At 45.2% G+C, this 21003-nt stretch overlaps 1 protein-coding gene across 2 annotated transcripts; it reads right to left on the reverse strand.

Moving 5' to 3' along the window:
* Nucleotides 1-810: 810 nt before the first annotated feature.
* On the reverse strand, nucleotides 811-19901 carry LOC149330949 (uncharacterized). 2 transcript variants are annotated; one of them, XM_089561670.1, is made up of 3 exons: nucleotides 17878-19901; nucleotides 12952-13390; nucleotides 811-2909 (listed from the first exon to the last, which is right to left on the reverse strand). In XM_089561670.1, the coding sequence occupies exons 1-3, from the start codon at nucleotides 18160-18162 to the stop codon at nucleotides 2701-2703; spliced, it is 933 nt and encodes a 310-aa protein (XP_089417796.1). In that variant the 5' UTR covers nucleotides 18163-19901; the 3' UTR covers nucleotides 811-2700. The 2 variants fall into 2 exon arrangements, with proteins under 2 accessions (XP_089417796.1, XP_089417795.1); XM_089561669.1 differs by lacking the exon at nucleotides 811-2909 and having other exon boundaries at nucleotides 11087-13390.
* Between the last annotated feature and the right edge of the window lie 1102 nt (nucleotides 19902-21003).

Below are 21003 nucleotides of genomic sequence, written 5' to 3' on the forward strand. Positions count from 1 at the left end.
ATGAGGGCTCAGACTATGGGCAGGGTGCACAGTAGGGCCGGCCTGTCATACTTCCATATTAGGCGGGTGTCCGGCGTGAGGGGCGAAAAGGCGTGGTTCTTTGGTGGTGGGTAATGGGGATGGCCGTCAGAGTGCAAAATAAATCTAGGTGGAACTTCGGAGCGTAGAGCTACGCGTGCAGAATCTCGGCATGCTTCATGCGACCGGAGCGCATTGTCACGCCTGGCAACTCATCCAGTCATAAACAGGATACAGAAGTCGAGTGTGAAAGTGCGGCGCTAGCAGTGTTGGATAATATCGTGAGCAGTAAAAAGCCAACGGGTGTGCAGTTTGGTTGGGTGTTGGGGTTTTATGCCGCTTGAGTCTGAGCGATGTTCTGCGATAACCTTGCTGATTTTCGGGCCGGACGTACAGGTTGTATGATTGTTGGGGGTGAATGGAGAATGACGTGCGCGGTAGAATCGCTCCAACATAATGAGATATTAGACACCTTTAGCATACCGTGTACCGTGTTACCGGTACCGGTACCGGAGAACCGTGAGCCCGCGCGCAGCCAATGCGCATGCGCAGATAGCCTTGACAGCGATAGATAGCGCCACATACCCGGCAGCTGTGCTCGCGCCCGCAGCGTCGGAACCAATCAGCGCGTACTCACTGCCAGTGGGCGGGTTCACGGTACTCCGGTAACGGTAGCGGTAACACGGTACACGGTATGCTAAAGGTGTCTATTAGGACGACACCCATATTACTAAAAGGGCAAAAATTAACTACTGCCACATTAAATTCAGACAACGGCCGGCGGGTGAAAAGGTTAGACTCATGTATATCTGTTTTGTATATATATTATGTCCCTCCATCCAACAACGTCAATAATCTCAAACTGAAAAAGAAGAAAACGCAAAAGAATTTTATTTTAGAAAAAGTTTTCATCGTTTAGTTCAGAGTTGCGGTTACAACACACAGTGCGAACAGTGGAAGTGGTTGGACTTCTTCATACGGGGCTATTAGCGTTTAAAAATAGTAGTTTTCAGGTTTAAATATTGCTTCTTTACCACATCTGACCGACATCAGAAGAGAACCGAATGAAGTTAATTTGAAACTTTGTAAACTACGACGTAAAGGTGACCTTTTAGCCATTACACACAAGCGCCTGGTCTCAATTAGAGATCAATAGCTGCGCACCAGTAATAGCTATAATAAGCATTGATAAGTGTAAAATCTATTACCTTCAGCCCCATGGCTTAAAAAATATTGATCATTTATCGGGGAATGCGAAAATTGCGCGCCTGTGTTGCGGCACGTCTGTCATGCAGTGACGTTATTTTACGGGCATCGCTGTCATTGCTGCGGAGTCGCGCAGTTCTGGAGTCGAATGAGAAATGGAGCAAATTTTTCAAGCCACAGCGCCAAAATTTATCACGTTTCCAAGTTTAAAACAGATATATACCAAATAATAGTGGCTAGCTCAAAATCTGAATTTGCAGGCTAAAGCTATATTTGCAACAGTCCTCCCCGCTGTTATTGTAAAGAAGTTAAATATTAGAAAAAACATAATTTAGCTTTTTCCGGACATCGATGGCGATGGAAAAGCCAAATTTTATCCTTTGGAAAGAACAATTTTTAACGATTAGTATTCCACTCCTGTCATACAAAGGGTAAATAGAGCACTACAGGAGTGAAGTACGCATCCCAGTTAGTGCAGGGAATGCTCTGACTGGAGTAATTCTTGAGTAGTAGATTGTAGCATGAGCTCAGGCGACCCACATATAGGTTTTTCAGATAAGAAAGTGCTCTTGTGGCTCTCGAGCAAGAGTGATTCACAGCAGCAACTCAAATATTAATCGAAGCTGGTCTTCGCGCAAGTATCCGTCGTGGGTGAGGTCGCCAAGATTAAAGGACGGGGATCCAAAATAAGCAGGCGCGTTAGATGATTCTGAAGGCCTCTGTGTCTGTGAATTGAATCGCCAAGACTTCGCTTCGAGCTGGCATTTTGCGCTATCTTTTGGGTGCACGACGCTCAGCCTCATTCGGTGCTCGAGTGGCCACTGAATAAAGTCGTCCATTTCACCCTTGTGTAGTTGGAACCGCAAATGTAGCCTCACAGATTCGTCATCTTTTAGGAATGCAATTCCAGGTGAGATGCAGTAGCCACGAAGGTACACCCGCTCGCTTAAATAAAGAGCATACCCCACCTGCAACGTTTCTTGTTTGAGTGTTTCCACATCGTTTACAAAAAACTCGCAGTGCTGCACTTGTAGCTTATTGTGCCCAACAATGAGGCGAATGTTGTCCAATGTCTTCTGGAAATTTTCTTTGGCTTCAGCTTTTGCAGCGTCCATGGCACCTGCAAGCCGTGAACAGTTGTCCCCGTTCTCTCGCATAGCATTCACTAACTCGCCTCTGAGTGTCTGTTCCAATGCATCGATTCTAGTAGAGAGAGTTATGATTGTTGACAGTTTCATCTCTTCATTAGACACCGTTATTTCGCGAATGCTTTGTGTTAAAGTGTCGTGGCTTTGGCTTGTTGCTTGTGAGAGTTCGTGCTTCAACGTTTCTGTGGTGATGTTGTGACCGTGCGAGAATTCGTTCAGTCGGTCGCCTAGCGCTCTGCTCTCACTAACCACCTGCTCCAAAAGGGCCTTCATTTCACGGGCTTGCTCTTCCAACACTCGACTCGAAGCAGGTGAGTCGTCTCTGCGCTCAACCTGTCCTCCGCCTTCCGCTGCAGGAGGCGCCCCCTGGTTTGCACAGTTCGATCTCAGGTGCGCGCAGACGTCGCTGCAGAGAACCGAGGCCGCGCACTTGGGGCAGCGGGTGGAGTGGTGTCCGCAGTCGCGCTGGAAATGTTGAGAGATCTCCGAAGCGGCCATTACAGCAGCGCAGCCGTTTTCTTCGTTCCAGCACATAACCTGGAAGTAAGGAAAATAGTGGATCATAAAGGCTCAATAATTAAAATGAAATTAGAAATAATGCATATAACGAAAGAAGGAAATAGGCTTGCTTGGCAGGATTTTTTGGTTCGAAGATTAGAGGTAACCGATAGAAGACTATCAGGGTTGATAAGTAGAGAATTATGTTGAATGCCATTTCGAAAAAAAAGAACGCAATTTTTGACAATGGAAACGCATGTACAGCGTGTAGTGCGGGCCGTGAAAGTAAGAATGAGCTGTTTGCATTTACAACTCTTAGTTGACGATTCACGAGCAAAGAGGAAATCAGACAGTAAAGAAAATATAGACTGAAAGCTGGAGATTAGGTTGAGGGGGCGGGGGGGGGGGGGTATACTCTGCGGGGTTTTAAGTCTCAAAGCAGCATATCAGCTATGAGGAAGCTCCATGGGTTTCTGATACTTCCCAGAGTTACTTAAGGACTTTTTTTTTAGTCTAATTTTTTGAACTTATGTTCATTTTACTATTCTATGTAAACGTCATTAGGGTGTTCTGTCGCTGCTCGTGCCTTGTCCTGCGAAGGCTAGGCGGGAGTATTTGAAAAAAAAAAAAAGTAAATAGACGTGCACTGTCATCGCACTGCACGCGGGCGTTTTCACATTTCGACTGCATGAAAGTGCAGCCGCCGATGCCGGAATCCGGTCGCATGCATCTGCGGCCCAGCAGCCGAATATGCCACAGCCATTAAGCTACCACAGTGAGTGTTGAGAAATGGAGAGAGGAGGAGAGAGGAGGGGAAGCTATGTGCGTAATATATTTGGTTGTGAAACCAAAGCAAAAATTTGTCATATAATGCAAAACTCATGCGAGATGCGCTTCAAACGTAACGCTGAATGACCTCCTGAGCAAAACGTTGATTAGTTATCGAGACGAATATGCGCCAATGCGACTCTCGCCTGTAAAAGCATTTGGCTAGAAGGAAGAAAATAAAAGGGAAGTAATTTGGTGCATGCAGCAATAGAGGCATAAAGCTATGCCTGCTTTGACTGACAGAAATAAATATGTCAGTTAAAACTGCCCTCGTCTAAAAAAAATGATTACTAATCTTGAATATCAATATAAACGGAAAAATTATACATTACGAAATACAACGGCTACTGTTCAATATGCTGCTGAAGGGAGTAGATGAATTGATTTTAACTAACACTCAAGCTATCGCTAAAAAGGAATCGTTTTCTTCAATACCAAAACCCTTCGTTACACTTATTCATCTCGAGATTTTGAGTATATTTCTGTTTTCGGCTTGATCCGCTTGGATTACCGGCACTATAAAAATGGTTTGGTTTATGGGGGTTTAACGTCCCAAAGCGACTCAGGCTATGAGGGACGCCGTAGTGAAGGGCTCCGGAAATTTCGACCACCTGTGGTTCTTTAACGTGCACTTACATCGCACAGTACACGGGCCCCTGGAATTCCGCCTTCGTCGAAATTCGGCCGTCGCAGCCGGGATCCAACCCGCGTCTTTTGGGTCAGCAGTCGAGCGCCGTAACGACTGAGCCACCACAGCGGGTTAGTAAATCGATCATTGTTACTCAAGTTCAAAATTGTGTCCAAATATGGTACCGCCATGAGCTCTTTAAATTATTCTTGTCTCATTTATCCTTATTCTTGCAAGCGATAAAGTAAACAACTATAATAATAAATAAGCAGCGCTTCACTTGGCGGCCAGTTTGTTTGGCAAGTGGGCTCAAAATTTTGTTTGGCTGCAACGAACACATGAAAAAAGATTAGCATGCATGTATTGGCTGTGCTGTCTTTGTGATATAAATAGATGTCCAAAACATAAGCGATCGAGGACGACTCATGAAGAGACAACTTTACTTTCTATTAAAATTTGTGTAACTGCTTTCTCCGGTGTAAGAAAGCCAATTCGTGCCGAAGCAAGTGGTCTTCAATTACCTCTCGTGCTATGCAGATGATCATGTATTTGTATCATAAAGCAAAGGAGGCCATGTATGCGTGCTCTTCTTTTTTTCCTACCGCAGTTGCGAAACTGATGCCGAAGCGTTTACATATTTTAACACAAGAAACTCGCCGCCAGTGAAGCGCAAACCAAGGCGGTCGCACCGACTGGAAATGGTGCCATTCCTGACGAAGCAGCAAGCGCATGCCGCCGAAGGCCAGCTTTTCTGCACGATGCGGGCAAAGCAATGAATCCTTGAAGGAAGCATTGAAAAGCGCCCCTGGCGAGCAGTGGTGGTAGCGGCGCGGCTTCGCTCCACCCGGCGATAAGGCGAGCATCAGATCATCGAGGTGGGTCAGCTGGATGTTCCGACGCCCGCTCGCTCTCTGCTGCGCATCTGCTGATAGAGCGCGCCGGCATGTATTTTCATTTCTTTTTTTGCAGTTTGGTCACCGCTCGCATGCTCTGTTTTACTTTTGGTGCTCCTGTACATCCACCTTCCACATGTACGTCGGCTCAGCTTTCTTCATATTATGCACGAATGTCCAAGGAATAGAATGACCTTCACTCTGCTGCTAGGATTCATTGTATCCATGACCACCTCAAGCACTGAACTGAACTCGTGCATAAATAGAAACACCAACCCTCACGTGAAACCCCGTTGCAGGTATACTTGAGCACTGGAAATCAACTAATTAAAGAGCTAAGGATTTCAAAAGTACCCTTACTAGCGACAGCTACTCAGTTATAGACGAACCGGCTACGTGTGTTACACACTGGCGTCTTACAACTGATGCTTGGGTGAGTTGGTAAGCCATTTCAAAATTGATAACACCATCATAACTTCCCAGTAACCAGAAGCCCTAATTCTTTTGCTGACTGCTAACTAGGGGCTGGTAAACGCATGCGTCCCTGGACCATTCGATGTGTGCGGCTTAATTTAAAAATAGAAAATTGTTTTTCTCTTTTTTTTTGGGGGGGGGGGGGGAGGAAATGGCGCAGTATCTGTCTCGAAACTCCGTGGTCACCTGAACCACGCCGTAAGTGAAGGGATAAAGGAGGGACACGTTCCCTTGTTACTACGTCTGCTTCTTTGGGTGAAGCGTGGGTGGCAAGGTTTAGTTTTGCAATATCTGCAATGTGGGCCGAGATGCCCTTTCACGGATTGCCACACATTGTTATTGTGCTCTTTAAGGCGTTCATTGATCCATCTTCTCGTCTGGCCCAGGTATTACTTGCAGCATTCCAATGGGATGGCACAGAAAACACCTTCTTGACACTCCTCGAAATGATTCTCGTGCTTTGTGGTATCTTATTTCTTGCTGTTGTTTGAAGCGTCGTGCATTTTTTCTGGTTAGAAGCAACAAAACTTTCGTTTCTAGTCTGCGCCTGTCCTGATGATCTTTCTTTTCGTCCCTATCAAAAGACACACTGTTCCTTTTTGAGATCCAAGATCGCTTCCTCATCGGTCGAAAGTGTAACCGCTGAGTGAGCGCCAGTTTGTTCTTTTCAACGACGCTCAATGGAAGGTCTTACACTTGGAATTAATAAATTCTGGGGGGCACTTTGCCCTTACTAAAGTGCGACTAGGCGGAAGCCATTTTCATCTCTGTTGCTGCCCCTGTTACTGTGGTGATGACGTCAGAGGTGACGTCACGCGCATGCGCGGCAGCTGCCAGAGGGGAGTCGGAGCTGCGGTCGGCGCTCCATAGATAGACTGTGGCGATGACGTAATAAGTGACGTCAGGCGCATGCGCAGTACATTTCCGGTTACGACATACTACGCCATTTCATGACGTTATCAGTTTTAGTTATGTCTATTGATTTTAAAAAGTTGTAATTAATTGATCTTTATTATGTTCTGCTACGACCTACATGCAATGATGATCTGATCAAGTCTTATTGATTAATGTGATTCAATATTAATTATTAATTTTAAGGAATTCTGTGTTGCGACACACGAAGTCATGTTAATGACGCAGTCAGTTTTTATTTAATTGTTAGCTAATATGTGACAATTTTATGTTACGACATACTACGCCGTGTTGATGACGTCATTAGTCTGACAGCTGAGATGGGACTTCTGCGGACGCGCACGCTACGAGACATCAGTCTATAAAGGTCTGTGCGTTAATTAAAATGCACCGTATTATGTATTCATGCCAGATGTAACAGCTTCGGAGGCTGTGTGGCTTCTTTATATGTGAAGACTACTGCGAACTTTTTTTTGTTTCTTTGCGTGCTAATACCTTTCCGACTTCATGGCGGTGTTTAATTCGAAGGTCCTTATCACCTAACAACGGGTTGGTACATTGTGTACAGAAACGGATCGCTTGAATAGTGTTACTGGATGCCGGACTTGGAGGAAGTAAAACACCCACAGTGTGGATGTTAGGCTCGATCAGCACTACGAGAGTGAAAAAAAAATGTTTGCGAGACTGTTCAGAAATAAAAGCAGCAGCACCTCCGAAGCTCTCACGCCTGCAAAAAAATTACATAACACTTAATTTTTAATAGTAAGTGCAAGGCTTTCGGTCAAGACAAGCATTCAGCGAGTAAGTTTCGACTGATGAGCAGGTGGGTTCGCACGTCAGGAGTGAAGGTACAAAACACGCCACAGATATTTAACAAGGGAGGGGTGGGGGGGAGGGATCTATGCGCGTCCCCTTCATAGAGACCGCCATCAGCACAGCAGTCGTACACCATACTTGAAACTTATCAAGTGCGTTAAACCAACGCGAAAAGCAGCGCGAAGTTTGTCGTCGCTGACGGAACTCTGACACAGATAGCAGCGCCGCGGTGCGGCCCCGCAGACGCTCCTGACGCCGGCCCGTGGTCTCTACACTTTCGCTCACACCTGTAGCTACTCCGCTTTCTACACTGTTGAGCAATTATCGACAAAGCTAGCAGCGTTAAGACGGCAGAGGTTTTTTTAGCATCCATCGATCTAGTTTCTTCGTGAAGGCAGCAAACTTACCAATACCACAGAAATTATCACGTTACACAGTGAATTGCGCTGACTGCGAATGATTTATGTCCTAGTACATAACATTATCGGTACAGAATGTTACCGGTAATACAGAATCTGCACCTATAGGGCAGAAACGCAGAAGCTAACGGACAAGGTCCCGCTTAAATTGAGGATATAGCGCAGCAAGCAAAGAAAATTATGTAACGTTAAGGAACAGGAAGGGGGCAGATTGGATCAGGGAATAAACACGGGTTTATGACATCTGAGGAGAAATCAATTTTTCGGGCTTGGACCACAATTATGCGCTAAGTTTTGATGGACAGGTGCTTGGCATTATCATGGTGTACACCGTGGACATTATTTAAGAGCATAGAACACTAGTAGTATATTTTTTCACCTAACTTGAGTTGGGAAACTTACATCGACTATCTCTGCAAAAACTGTTGTGGCTGCACTTCCACGATGTCGCAGCGCTGTCCTTAAAATGTAAAGTTATGCACTAGCCACTCTCATTTACTTACTACAGTTTGGTATGGGCTACGAGGACAGTGACTAATGCGGAGATATTAATCATACTACAAAAAAGAATGGTTCGTCTGAAAGGTAAACTTGAAAGACCATGTCCCACAACAGAAATTTACGAAACATAACATTATTCGCGTGGACAATTTATATGAGTGCCGTCTTCTGGAAGCAATGCATTTTTTTCCACCGATGTTAGAAATTATCAACTTCAGCATCTTTAGAATTGCGCCAAATTCCTGTGAACACAAGAAAGCTGGATACATGAACAACACCATATTTTCGTAACTACAAATTGGAATCTTTACCTGATAACCTGCCTGGCACTTTGAATACTTTTAACACTGCTGGCTACACCAGAAAAAAAACTTAACTATTTTGTAAAACTATGAATGAATATGTGTAGTTTTGTTTTCGATTATCAATGCATTATTTGTGAACGTATTGTGTTATTTTTGCGCAAATGGTTGTACTGCTTCTTCCAATAACGTGACGCGTTTAGTACAGCAATCTTCTATTTACAGCGTTGTTAATACTGTGTGCAAAATGCTTGTTATGCTTGTTTTTCAAGGTTAAGTTTCTTCTTTGATTCATATGACGAATTTTCACTATGTTTTGTAAGCATTCATGGTTCTATTTTATTATTACGTTTGCTATATGGGCTGTCACTTGTAGCGGCTGCCTGGACTTAGTTAAGCTGCTCTCAGCGTTTATAAAGGAAGCCCGCTGTAAAAGCTAGAAATTAACTAGAATTGAGCTGAATTTACATGGACTTCAGCAGGGCATGTAATGCGAAGGCAAGATTATCGATGGCACTTAAGGGTAACGGAGTGGATTTCAAGAGAAGGCAGAAGTAGGAGGGGTCGGCAGAAAGTTAGTTGTGCGGATGAGATTAAGAAGTTTGCGGGGATACGGTGGCTGCAGCAGGCAAAGGAGAAGGTTAAATGGAGAGACAGGGGAGAGGCCTTAGTCCTGCAGTCGGCGTAGTCAGAGTAATGATGAGATTACAAGATGTTCAGGAAGTTCAGAATTTCAGTTCAAGTCGCAGCCATTACCTGTTCATCAAGATTCCACCAATAGATAACGCAACTGATGTTAGAAAATTAAACCTCGTGTTATAACCATAGCCCCACCTCTTATGTAATACACCTGAATAGGAGTCTTTAAGAAAATAAACCGAACTGAACTGAGTTGAACAGATTACTGCTGTCCTTTCGAAAACAAGTTTGCCCCACCTCTCTTTTCAGGATCTCTTCGGGAGGGCACTCGGTCCATATGACGCCTGCGTCCAGGAAGTGCTGCTCATCCAGAGGGCACACCCGGTCCCCGTCTACACTGCACTGGTCGTAGAAGGACAGGCACAACAGGTGCATGCAGGGGAACAGGGCTGTCTTCCTGCACACCAATCCACAGGCGCCACATATCCTGTTCTGCGGAATAGGTTTCATGAAGCGCAGTGGCCTCCAGTCCAGGTCTGCGGCGAAGCCTACCAACGTGCACTGCTCTCCTCGAGGAGACATCGTTCACGCCGTCTGCTGCAGCTGCTCAGAAAGCTATAAGAACGGCGATTCCCGCCCCTGCCAAGGCGCGGTTTAACCTTTACTTTCCTTTTCTTTTTTAAACCGGTTGCCATGGCTACAATCAGGGTTGTTATCTCTCACATCACGTTCGTCGCTTGACTGAGCGCGCGTTCACGCGCACCGAGCGGCTTTCTGCCTGCGACCGTTATCAACTTGCTGGCTCAGGCGTGCATTACTCTGTTGATTGGTGTTTAAAACGTCCTACAGTGACTCAGGCTATGAATGACGCCGTAGTGAAGGGCTTCGGAAATTTTGACCAGCAGGGGTTCTTTAACATGCACCCAAATCGCACAATACACGGGCCTCTAGAATTTCGCCTCCATCGAAATTCGACCTTAGCGGTCCGGTTTCGCTGGAGATGAAATTCTAGAGGCCCATGTACTGTGCGATCCCAGTACACGTAAAAGAACCATCCATGACTCTTCTAGTGGTGTTCCGTTCCGTAACCAAATCATTTCGTACTCGGACCATAAATTCTCTATTTTGTGTTTACCTGAAGAAATTTGAGGGTGAGAAGCTCTCCAGTGGACACCGTCCTGGATAAGTGGTGATGTAATCAGCAGATTCGTGACGTCACCGCATATGAAGGAGGAAAAGAATTTAGAGGTGTAGAAGAAAGAGGTGAGAAGCGCCGCCTGATGCAGGATCCCTCCGTTAGGCTTCGAGGTCAAGACGAGAATGATCGTCACTGTATAGCTGCGAAGGAGCTAGAGGCAAGCACCTCGACCAACAGGAACATTGCTCATCTAATGTAAGAACACCACAAAACGAAAATCAGACAAAGAACTTAGGTCCCTGTGGCACCACCTCAGCGATTTAACTGGGCCAAGGAAACCGGCCACATTTCTTTTAAAAACCCTGGGTATCCTAATGAGTCAATCTAGCGTACTTCTGTCTAAACTATATGTTGTACGATAGCATTAAATAAATGCAAAGTCCACAAAGATTCCAAACTCCACGCGTCGTGTTTGTTGGTCTCTCATTTCCAGCGCTGAAGCTCGCATTTGAAACAAGGGCGACAAATGAGGAAAGATAGCCTTCATTGCCATGTGAAGTTAAACTTGAAAAAGAAACACTGCTGCAGAATCCAGTTTCAAGCTTTATTACAGTGATAACATTATATGGCTCTGTCGCGTCAGCAGTAAGTGTCCGTAATTTCTTTCCCCACGATTACAACGCTCTTTCAAGGTAAATGTGTAAAAGTGTGATTGTGACAAATAGTGTGTGACAAAATGTTTCCGTGGGAAAATTTTGTAGATGACGAGCAATTAGTGTACTGATTAAACACGAAAAAAAAAATGGCTGAGGCTGAACTTGGTTAAGCCTGGAGAATGCGAAGCATCATCGTGTCGAGTAATTTGGAGGCGCACAACCACAGCGACGGCGCGAGGTGGGCCCCCGTTTCTCCACTGCCGTGACGTCATCGTGTCACGTGGTGTGACATCATCGTGTCACGTGATTTGGAGGCGCACAACCACGGTGAAGGGCTGAAGTGGTAGCCAAAGTAGTATGCTTCGCATAAAAACGTGAAAAAAAAGGTCAGAACAGCCATGGACGACGATACTTTACATGGACGTCAGAACAGCCACGGACGTCGGTATAGTATGTGGGCGTTTCGCTTTCTCATTGCTCGAATGCGGGTCGACGCAGTGATCTCTAAGTTTTTCAAAGCTGTGGCTCTTCTAAATGAAAAGAAAACTAACGAACATGAAAAAAACTAAAGCATAAACTCATGACCACAACGACTTGAGGGCGATTCCTCTACACGAGAGCAAACACGCATGTAGTCCCACCAATTTAATCAAATATTAGAACAAAGTCATTGTTTCTCTCTTGTCCGTCAGGTGTCCGCGCCTGTATCAAAGTAAGTATCCGAGATGATCAGACAAGAAGAACAAATCGACGTGTTGCCATTCCTATTAATACGCGAAGCCCTTCGTTAGTTCTCCCCAATCGAGGCGGGACGGTTTCCTGGTTCGGCATGCAATACCGGGGAATGTCGGAAAAAGGTCGCTCCACTTAAATATGCAAAGCGCAAGCCAGAATAAGATTAGACTCGTATCATCTGAACATCACCAGATATTTACACGAAGTTCGTCCATCCTTCGTATATGCCGACAATCCAGCTTCGAGGAGAAAAAAAATGGTCTTGAAGTTGCAATCTGGAACATTTTATGCAAGGAAAGATCTGAGCATCTACAAATTGCATCCAACAGACTCTATATACTGTTGTAATCAGTCGAGCCCAGTTCATATAATCAGAGGCTAATGTCTCTCTACAGCTGCCAGTTTTGGCGGAAAGGACCCCAGCATTGAACTAACTATTACTGTAGAATCTTGCTGGTCAGGTTAAAAGAAAGGTAGTTCAGCTTAGTATCGTTGAGGCTTCTCCTCTTATTGGAGAGTAACTCAAATCAGCAGCTCCCACTTCACACGAAGCCAGTCGTGGTGTACAGTCAGGCCGGAATGAAACGCGAACACGCATATGTCATACATTTCTGCTTTGCAGCGAGATATTCCTTTACAACCTATTTTCGATTATGCATTTCAGTAGGCCCTTTACCCAGGCACATGAATCAGGCTAGTTGTACACTTCAGCTGAAAGTAGGCAGGTAAAATATTTGGTTTTCTTGACATGCTCTGTTCGTGTTTCATTCCGGCCTGACTGTACATAGCCGTCACGGGTAAGATCCTCTAGCTTCAAGGAAGTGGGAAACCAAGTGAGCTCGTTACTTGAATTTGAAGGCCTTTCAAGGTTTCCGAATGGGCCCGGTGTAACAACGTTTATGTATTTTTCCCCGGAGATCGAATGCACGACGCTCAGCTTAATGTTGTACGCAAATGGCCACGTAATATAATCGTCCATGTCGCCCTTGTGTAGCTGGAGAGCCGGGTGTAACATCACCGAATCACCTTCTTTCTCGAACCATACTCCGGGTGATATGCAGTAGCCGCGGAGGAATACCTTCCCACCGGCATAGTTTGCAGAGCCGGTTCTCAAAGTGGCTTCTTTAAGGGCTTCCACACCTTTGACAAAAAAGACGCAGTGGTCCACGTGCAGGCCAGAAATCCAGAACTGTTCTTTGGTCCAGTGCAATGTCTTCGCACTCCTTTCCGTGCATGCTTCGACGGCGTCAGCAATCTGCGCCAGCCTGTCAGCATTCAGACTGGTCGAAATCACAAGGTCCTTTTTCAGTGTTTCGGTTTCTGCGTTTATAGAGCTGGCAAGATTTTCTGTTTGCTTATTTCTTCCTGAAAGTGGAGTGTCCATAGCATTCTGACGTAAGGGTGTCTCCTGGGCATGACACTCTGATCTCAGGTGCGGACACACGTCCCTACGGACAACGGTGGCCCAGCACTTGGAGCAGGAGGCCGAGTGGTGACCACACTCCCGTTGGAAGTGCTGCAAGATCTCTGAAGCGGCCATCACGTCCGCGCAGCCATTTTCTTGGTTCCAGCATTTCACCTACAAATAACAGATAACAGTTAGTGTAGAGCCACCCTACAGAACAATAATTCATGCACTTAGCCTCTTGATTGCGTTCGTGCACTGCTAAACGCGCACTGAAAGGGAAGCTTCTGAGTTTTGTTGTATCCCGTTGGGCTTTATTTATGGCGCATAAGAAACTACGGCTATACGGTTAGCAATGTCTGATGTCTTGTATGGAATACATTTGATCAAATGTATAGTCTTTATTTGCTTCATTTGCTTCGTATAGTAGCCTGAAAACACAGGACAAATCAACAAGGGCATTTTGATTTGAAAGCAATGTTAGGTGAAAAGGAACATGCTCATTTTAAAATAGATTTAAGCTTTTTGCCTTCAGTTTGTCAAGTTTTCTGCGTACGAATAAGAAGTTGGTTACTATGACATCGTCTCCACATTCAGGTCACGTGTATCACCTAAGACTGCATAATTTCTGAAAAGGGCTTTTTGATTTAGAAGAGCGCTATTTTTGGGCATAGCTCTGTTAATGGTGTAGTTAATCAGAATACCGGTAAGACGGGCTAACTAGCAGGCTGGCTCACTAGTACTGAACAGTTAACTTTTTAACTATCTCTGTTAGGTTCCTTAATTACTGAGAGGCGCCTGGCCTACCGTAAGTGATATCCATAACATTTCTTAGAGTCGCGAAACCTCTGTTACCCTCGGCGCTGTGGCCCAACAAAGTTTGGCTACATCGCGCCGAAATACATACTATTTCGAGAAGCTTGCGGACAAAGCAACCTCTTCAGTGGACGTAACTCGTCGAAATAGCCAGAATGCAGTAGCGTCCCTCAGGTGTACGTGTAAGCAGTGGCGCCATAGAGTGACAAGACCTCAAAGCAGACCAACGCATTGGCTTGAATTCATTTATTCCTCTCGTAATTATTGATGATAGAAAAAGTAGGTGCATTACGAGCTTTTTTTTTGTTGAAGAGAAGCAAAACTATCTCAGTAGAATAAAATGTAAAAACTGGATAAAAGGTAGAGAACTGCAAGGCCAGATGACGTTGCTAAGAGGAAAACATTGGGGAAACACTCTGCATTTAGTTAGGCCTGAGAGCGGAAACATCGCCCATTTACTGAAAAAACAGGGGCTTGTTGTCGCTTGTATACCTCTACGTGTGGGCAACAGTTCGCGAAAAAAAGCGAACAGCAAGCATGGGCAGCGAGCCAAGATGCTGCGCGCCGATAACATCGGAGCGACTTTTTGAAGTTAAAAAAAAAACAGCCCTCTCACTTCGCCCGCCCGGCGCACTCGGGTGCATGAATCCCGATACCACGCAACTGCCAATGTTCTACCTCTACATGGCTCTATGTACATCAGCGCGCGGAGAGCGCCCTCTCGCTCCTGCACAAGCTGCCGCATCAACTTGCGATCGGCTGCGTCGACCGTCTGCGTGAGGATCGCATTCACGGTCATGCGAAGCCAGGCACATCCTGAGGCCCCGATTAGACATCGTGATGTATTGCTTTAGCAATAAAACTGTAAAGGCGAAATTTCGGGACCTTAAGAAGATAATTTAACAAAACTTCTGTTTGGGCTAGATGATGCATAGCTTGCACCATCTAGCCCAAACAGAAGTTTTGTTAAATTATCTATCGTAATATGAGGGCTCTTTTGTATGTACTTCGTCCCCTTCGTCTACTCACGTCAACACTTTCTTTCATCGTCGGTTTGACATGCCGTGCAAGATATCTTGGATTTTGCCTGCGCAAGGGTCTGGTGCCGGCGGATGATAGTGCCCTGTTGGGATTTCTGCGTCCCCCCTGGGGACTTCTGAAGCGTTTATTGAAGCTTTTGAGGTCCGAGCTGTGGCGACAAGTCAGAAGGTGTCAAGACGAATTGCGTGTGCTATGATATGTGTTGAATCCTGGATGGCTTGCTGAGATTAAGCTGCGTGCCATTAATCGCCTCGCGGCTAACTTGACAGAAGCCCTATGGACACAGACCTTAACAAGATACTACGACGAATAGGTGAACTGGACTAGAAAGTCGTTTCCCATTGAGTGAAAGCATCACTGCGGTGTCGCGTACGCCCTGATGTTGCTCATGTTTTGCGCCTGAAGCCTGATTATGAGCGCTTTAATTTTGCATACTAAGCGTTTAATTGCGCCTTCCTTTCTTTTCATTGTTTTCTCGCTTCCGGGGAGAAAAAAATGAAGATCGTCATGAAATTACTGCAAGTCATTCATCCCTGTTTATTTCTTCAACGTTTTGCAATGCAGTAAAACCACCTCTCGTTCCTGTCAACACAAAAGCCAGTACCCCAAGCCAACGCTTTAAATATATTGAGCTTGTATACTACACCCCTTCATGGAGATAAAAAAAAAATCGGGGAACCTGTGCTACACAATGTCTGGCACGCTATTCTTTCCTCGTGACGCTTGACAAAGATAAGATAAGAGTACAGCATGCTCGTCGAAAGTGTACTCCCTCTTGACGGTGGCGCGATAATTTCCTTTCCCATTTGGCCCCTTAACGAGTACTTGAAGGAACGAAACAGCGCAACTAAAACGAAGGACCAAGAAAAAGAGAGACACGAACACGCGCTGACTTACAACTGACTGTTTTAGTCGAAAAACCACATATAAATAATCTCTAATCGCTGCGTCACAGCCTCACGTCGTCATCGCAAACTACTAACATAAAAAGAAAGGAAAAAACCATTGGCGACAGGTAAGCACCTACAGGCTCCCACGCTTTTCCAACAGATATATCTCGCGCTTAGACAAGGCTATCGAAGTGCTGCTCACATGTGTGAGCAGTTGACTCATGTGTGAGCAGCACTTCGATAGCCTTGTCTAAGCGCGAGATATATCTGTTGGAAAAGCGTGGGAGCCTGTAGGTGCTTACCTGTCGCCAATGGTTTTTTCCTTTCTTTTTATGTTAGTAGTTTGCGATGACGACGTGAGGCTGTGACGCAGCGATTAGAGATTATTTATATGTGGTTTTCCGATTAAAACAGTCAGTTGTAAGTCAGCGCGTGTTCGTGTCTCTCTTTTTCTTGGTCCTTCGTTTTAGTTGCGCTGTTTCGTTCCTTAAAGATGCAATACCAACTCGCCCACTATGCTATGTTGCAACGAGTACTTGGATGCAAAAATAGAATTAATGTTTTATTCGCTTTTTACTCAGCTGAACTAGTGATAATCGGTACATGTTAGCTGGTTCTCTGTCAGCGCACCACTGAGGCGCTCGGTTTTCTGCCTGTGCGCACATCCCATCCCAAAGATCGAAGGAATCTATTATAGGTGCTATTTGTACATACACGAGAGAAATACCTGTGACAAGCACTGAAATGAGTGCCACAGAATAAAACAAATATTCTAGCGGTGGCAACGAAAATTCCCCTGCAGGTGTTCCAGGGAAGAGTTAATTTTTAAAAAATGGGCTCTTTGGGGTTAAAATACGCCGCCGGCGGAATAGTGTTACCAGTGTTGGCGGGCACCGGAAAGCCGATGATTTTTCTTAAGTAGTACTCTGGTTAACTAATTTCGGATAATTAGCTTTTTTAACTATCACAGCTAGGCAACTGGTAGCAATCAGAGATATGTAGCCGGTCGCTAGAAATAGCCTTGCAAGTTTTTAGAATTTTCAAAACGCGATTATCCTTGCCACTATGGCTCGACAAAGTTTAGTAACATCGTTCTAAAATAAATGCGCCTTCGAAAAGCGGTCAGGCAAATCAGCCTTTCAACTGCATGTAGCAAGTAAAAAAGCCAGATTTTGCGCAGCCACATTGCGAGGGGTAATCCCGGTCTCGAAATTGTAAAACTGACATGGCTATTACTAACCACCGGCTGCAAATCTCTAATAGCAACTAGTAGCCTTAAACTACTAGTTAAAAATTAATTATTAAAAATTAGTTAACAACCTTACTACTTTAGACGACTCATTGGCGTGTGGTGTCCGCCAAGACTAGTAATACTGTCTTGAAAAAGCCACATTTTTACCTCTAAAAGCAATTTTTAAAAATTCAGTCTTCTCTGAAGGGCCTGGTATACATCGAGAAAAGAGTCGTTTCATCGGAACATGCCTGTAAATAGAGCACGACCGAGCCGGTCTATCCTGACGACAGCAAACTTGTGTTTTCTATTAAAATGCTTCAGCTAACAAAAAAGTGACTTTGACCGGTATGCAACCCCTAAAGTTAGAAGCTCAGACGTAAAACTAAAACTATCGATGATGATGAATTGTTATGACGCAAGGTCATATGTCGCCAAAGAGCGCCAAGGCACAAGGAAGTTTATTCTACTGAAGGTGCTGTCACAGACCCATTTCGCAAGCATTTCACCAGAAAGAAGCCGAGCACCAGGCAGGGGAATTCTTGTCCCCATTGTATCACCGGTGGGTACTCGCGGGCACTGGGGATCGAACCCCGAACTTTCCGCAAGCGAGGCGGATGCTCAAACCGCAAAACTAAAACTAGTTTCTGCGGTATTTTTGAACTTTGTTCGCCGTAAATTACCATTCTTGTCAATATCACGTCGGCAGGGGTCTCCTTCCAGTCGACTTCTTCATCTTCGCAGCGCTGGTCATCGAGAGGACACACTCGCTGAGCGTTCTCTGCGCACTGACCGTAGCAGAACTCGCACAGCAGGTGCAAGCACGGTAGGAGTGCGGTCTTTCTGCACACTAGTCCACAGGCCCGGCACAACTTGTTCCCTAGAATCGGTTTAACGAAGCGTAGGGGCCTCCAGTCGAGTTCGGCGGCGAACCCGACCAACGTGTAGGACATGTCTCCGGTAGCCATCGTGAACTGCTCACAGCTGCCCTACGAAGTGCTCGAAAGTATTATCGATCCCTATTTATTGTTTTCATTTACAGAGGTCGTCAACGCTACAGTCGCGGTGTTATCATCGTATTCACATGCCCTCGCTTCCAGGAACGCCCGTGTGTAATGAAAGTGTGCTTATCGCGTCCTTCCGGTAAATGCTGTGCCACAAAGTGTCGTTTTAATTGTCGGTAAAGAATAAATTGCTACCGCATGGCCTCATGTGAGAAGAAGTCTCTAAACGTACTGTAAAACCAGGACCGCCAAAGAAAATGTTTCATGCTCTAGTTCGCGATATAGCCATTTTGGTCCTTTTATTATTCCTGCACCCTTGACTGTCCTATGGTACACCGCGAATTATACACTGAATCAAACTGTGAGAATAATGCGCAAGGAAGGAGTTTTGGGATAGCCCTTAACATCTCACCGAATAATTACCTCGGCTTTCAGGATTGCCAGCGAAGTGATACTGTCGCCCCAAAAGTGAGCCCACGGCCAGTGCCCAAGGCAAGGGACATGCGTCACATCGAGCAACGACAAAGATCCCCTTGGAGGCAGATGGTGCAAGCGATATGGATTTTTTGCAATTAAATATACTGTGTTCCTCCTATCGTGTCGTTCCCTTCTGTATTCCTAAATCACGAGTGCGAAATCCCGAGATACAGGGTCGATATTCTGCGGAAAATGTTCAGCCGGCCAAATCGTTAACTGGCTTGAATTTCGCATCCCTAATTAAAAGGCGTCACTCGGTTAAGCCGCTGCCATAATCAGGCTGTAATTCGGCGCTTGTGGTGGCATTTGTGGTCCATTTTTTTTTCATATGATGCATAAGTGAACAAATTTCTTGAGTAAGCTAAAAAATTAGTATTCTTCATCGTATGAGTCTACGAAGCTCCAAAACGATGGGAATACTTAGCTATGATACTATTGGAGCAATTGCGCTTATTCTGGGTAGAGGACTTGTATTACCTCGGAGGAGAAGTAGTTTACCCAGAGGAAGAAGCTAGATAAACCAGAACTATTGCTAAGTGTCCCTCTTTTTTTTACTTTTCGTGTCCGCAGACGATGAAGATTACTAATAATTTTGATTTAAACAGGATGTTATTCTACTTAAGCATAACATGGAAAAAAATGGGCGGCAAAATCCCACCACACGCGCCAAGTTACAGAATGAATCTGTCAGCGGTTTTGCCGAGAACAGCCTTTTACAAGGTGCAATTGGAAATGCAATACAATTTCCGTTTCGCTTCATTATCGCCTCCGTATTGTGTACATATGATGCGAATAACGTCATGCCAACTTCGCAAGCATGTCGACCTCTCTATGTTCCAGGCGTTTCCTTATCAGACAAGCAAAAAAACACAGGAAATAAGCGGAAGCTTCGCATGGAAACTTCTGACATGAACGGCTTATGATAATGTTCGGTTCAGATAACAAAGGTGGGTTCAGATAGAGCGATCCCTCCGATACTTCGCTGCTGGAATGGCGAGAACTCCGGCGAGGCTTATTACCTCTACTTTCAATATACTCGGTGTTTGCGTTGTTGAACGCCAGGCACACAAGTTAAAAGAATTGGAAAAAATCGGCTCTCGACTAATTTACACACCATGAAGTTCTTAATGAGTGCTGACATCCCATAGGGCATAGCGTTTGAACGCGTTGGCACTACGGCCTTATCCCTGGCGAAATGAGATAAAGCCTCACTGCCGTAGGAAACCTCACCGACAATCCGCCCACCACTGCCCACCACCACCTACTACCTCCGAAGTACATTACTCCCCAGCAAACAACCCACCTTCACCCTCCCGTAAGCCTCACCCACCAACGAACCCCTGTCTTCACCCACTGAATTTGTCCTGTTGTCTCTGAAGAGGTTGCTCTTGCGTCCAATGAACCATGCGAGTTTGTTCAGCACTGATAAGGAGAAGTGCTCAGCATTATGGGACAGAATGTTTACGCAGAATAATGGAAATCTGGGCCAGCTGGTACATAATGAAGGCGAGAACCTGAGAACCCTCTAAACGAGGGCCCTTGAGGGTATCCCGAATGAATGAATGAATGAATGAATGAATGAATGAATGAATGAATGAATGAATGAATGAATGAATGAATGAATGAATGAAGGAACGAAGGAACGAAGGAACGAACGAACGAACGAAGGAACGAACGAACGAGCGAAGGAACGAACGAAGGAACGAACGAAGGAACGAACGAAGGAACGAACGAACCAATGAATGAATGAATGAATGAATGAATGAATGAATGAATGAATGAATGAATGAATGAATGAATGAATGAATGAATGAAAACGAAAATTACGAGAGGAGGAACGTACACCACGACGACTGAGTGGTCGTCGTCTCTCTTTTTACTCTTGTCCTTTTCGACCAGTTCTCCTCTCAAGAATATTTGTCTGTCCAGCAGCGCTGGCAGGTCTTTCTGCTGACCACCACTCTGTCTTCTGGGGGCTGCATTCACACCCGTTTATTTTTTCAGCATTTCGACACATGAAAACCACATAAAAATGCTTTCTGTTCCGAGAAGGCCGCTGCAGTCAAAAGCCAAGATTACAGATTCGCTCAACATGGAGAACACTCGTCCATGAAGATAAAATATAGCGAACCTATGGTGCACAACGCCTGGCGCCCAACTGTTAACATGTGGTGCCTGCCACAGATAAAAACATAGGATGCTTGTCGGAAGTGCACCCACTCATGATTTCACCGTGATAATTTCTAAAGGCTCCTCTATGACACCAGCATCGCTTTTTTTATTTTTTGGACGCGCAACAATATTAAGACGCAGAACAGGAAATTAGTG

Source organism: Amblyomma mixtum, chromosome 9, assembly GCF_055824585.1.
Source record: "Amblyomma mixtum isolate Tamu chromosome 9, ASM5582458v1, whole genome shotgun sequence".
Taxonomy (NCBI): domain Eukaryota; kingdom Metazoa; phylum Arthropoda; class Arachnida; order Ixodida; family Ixodidae; genus Amblyomma; species Amblyomma mixtum.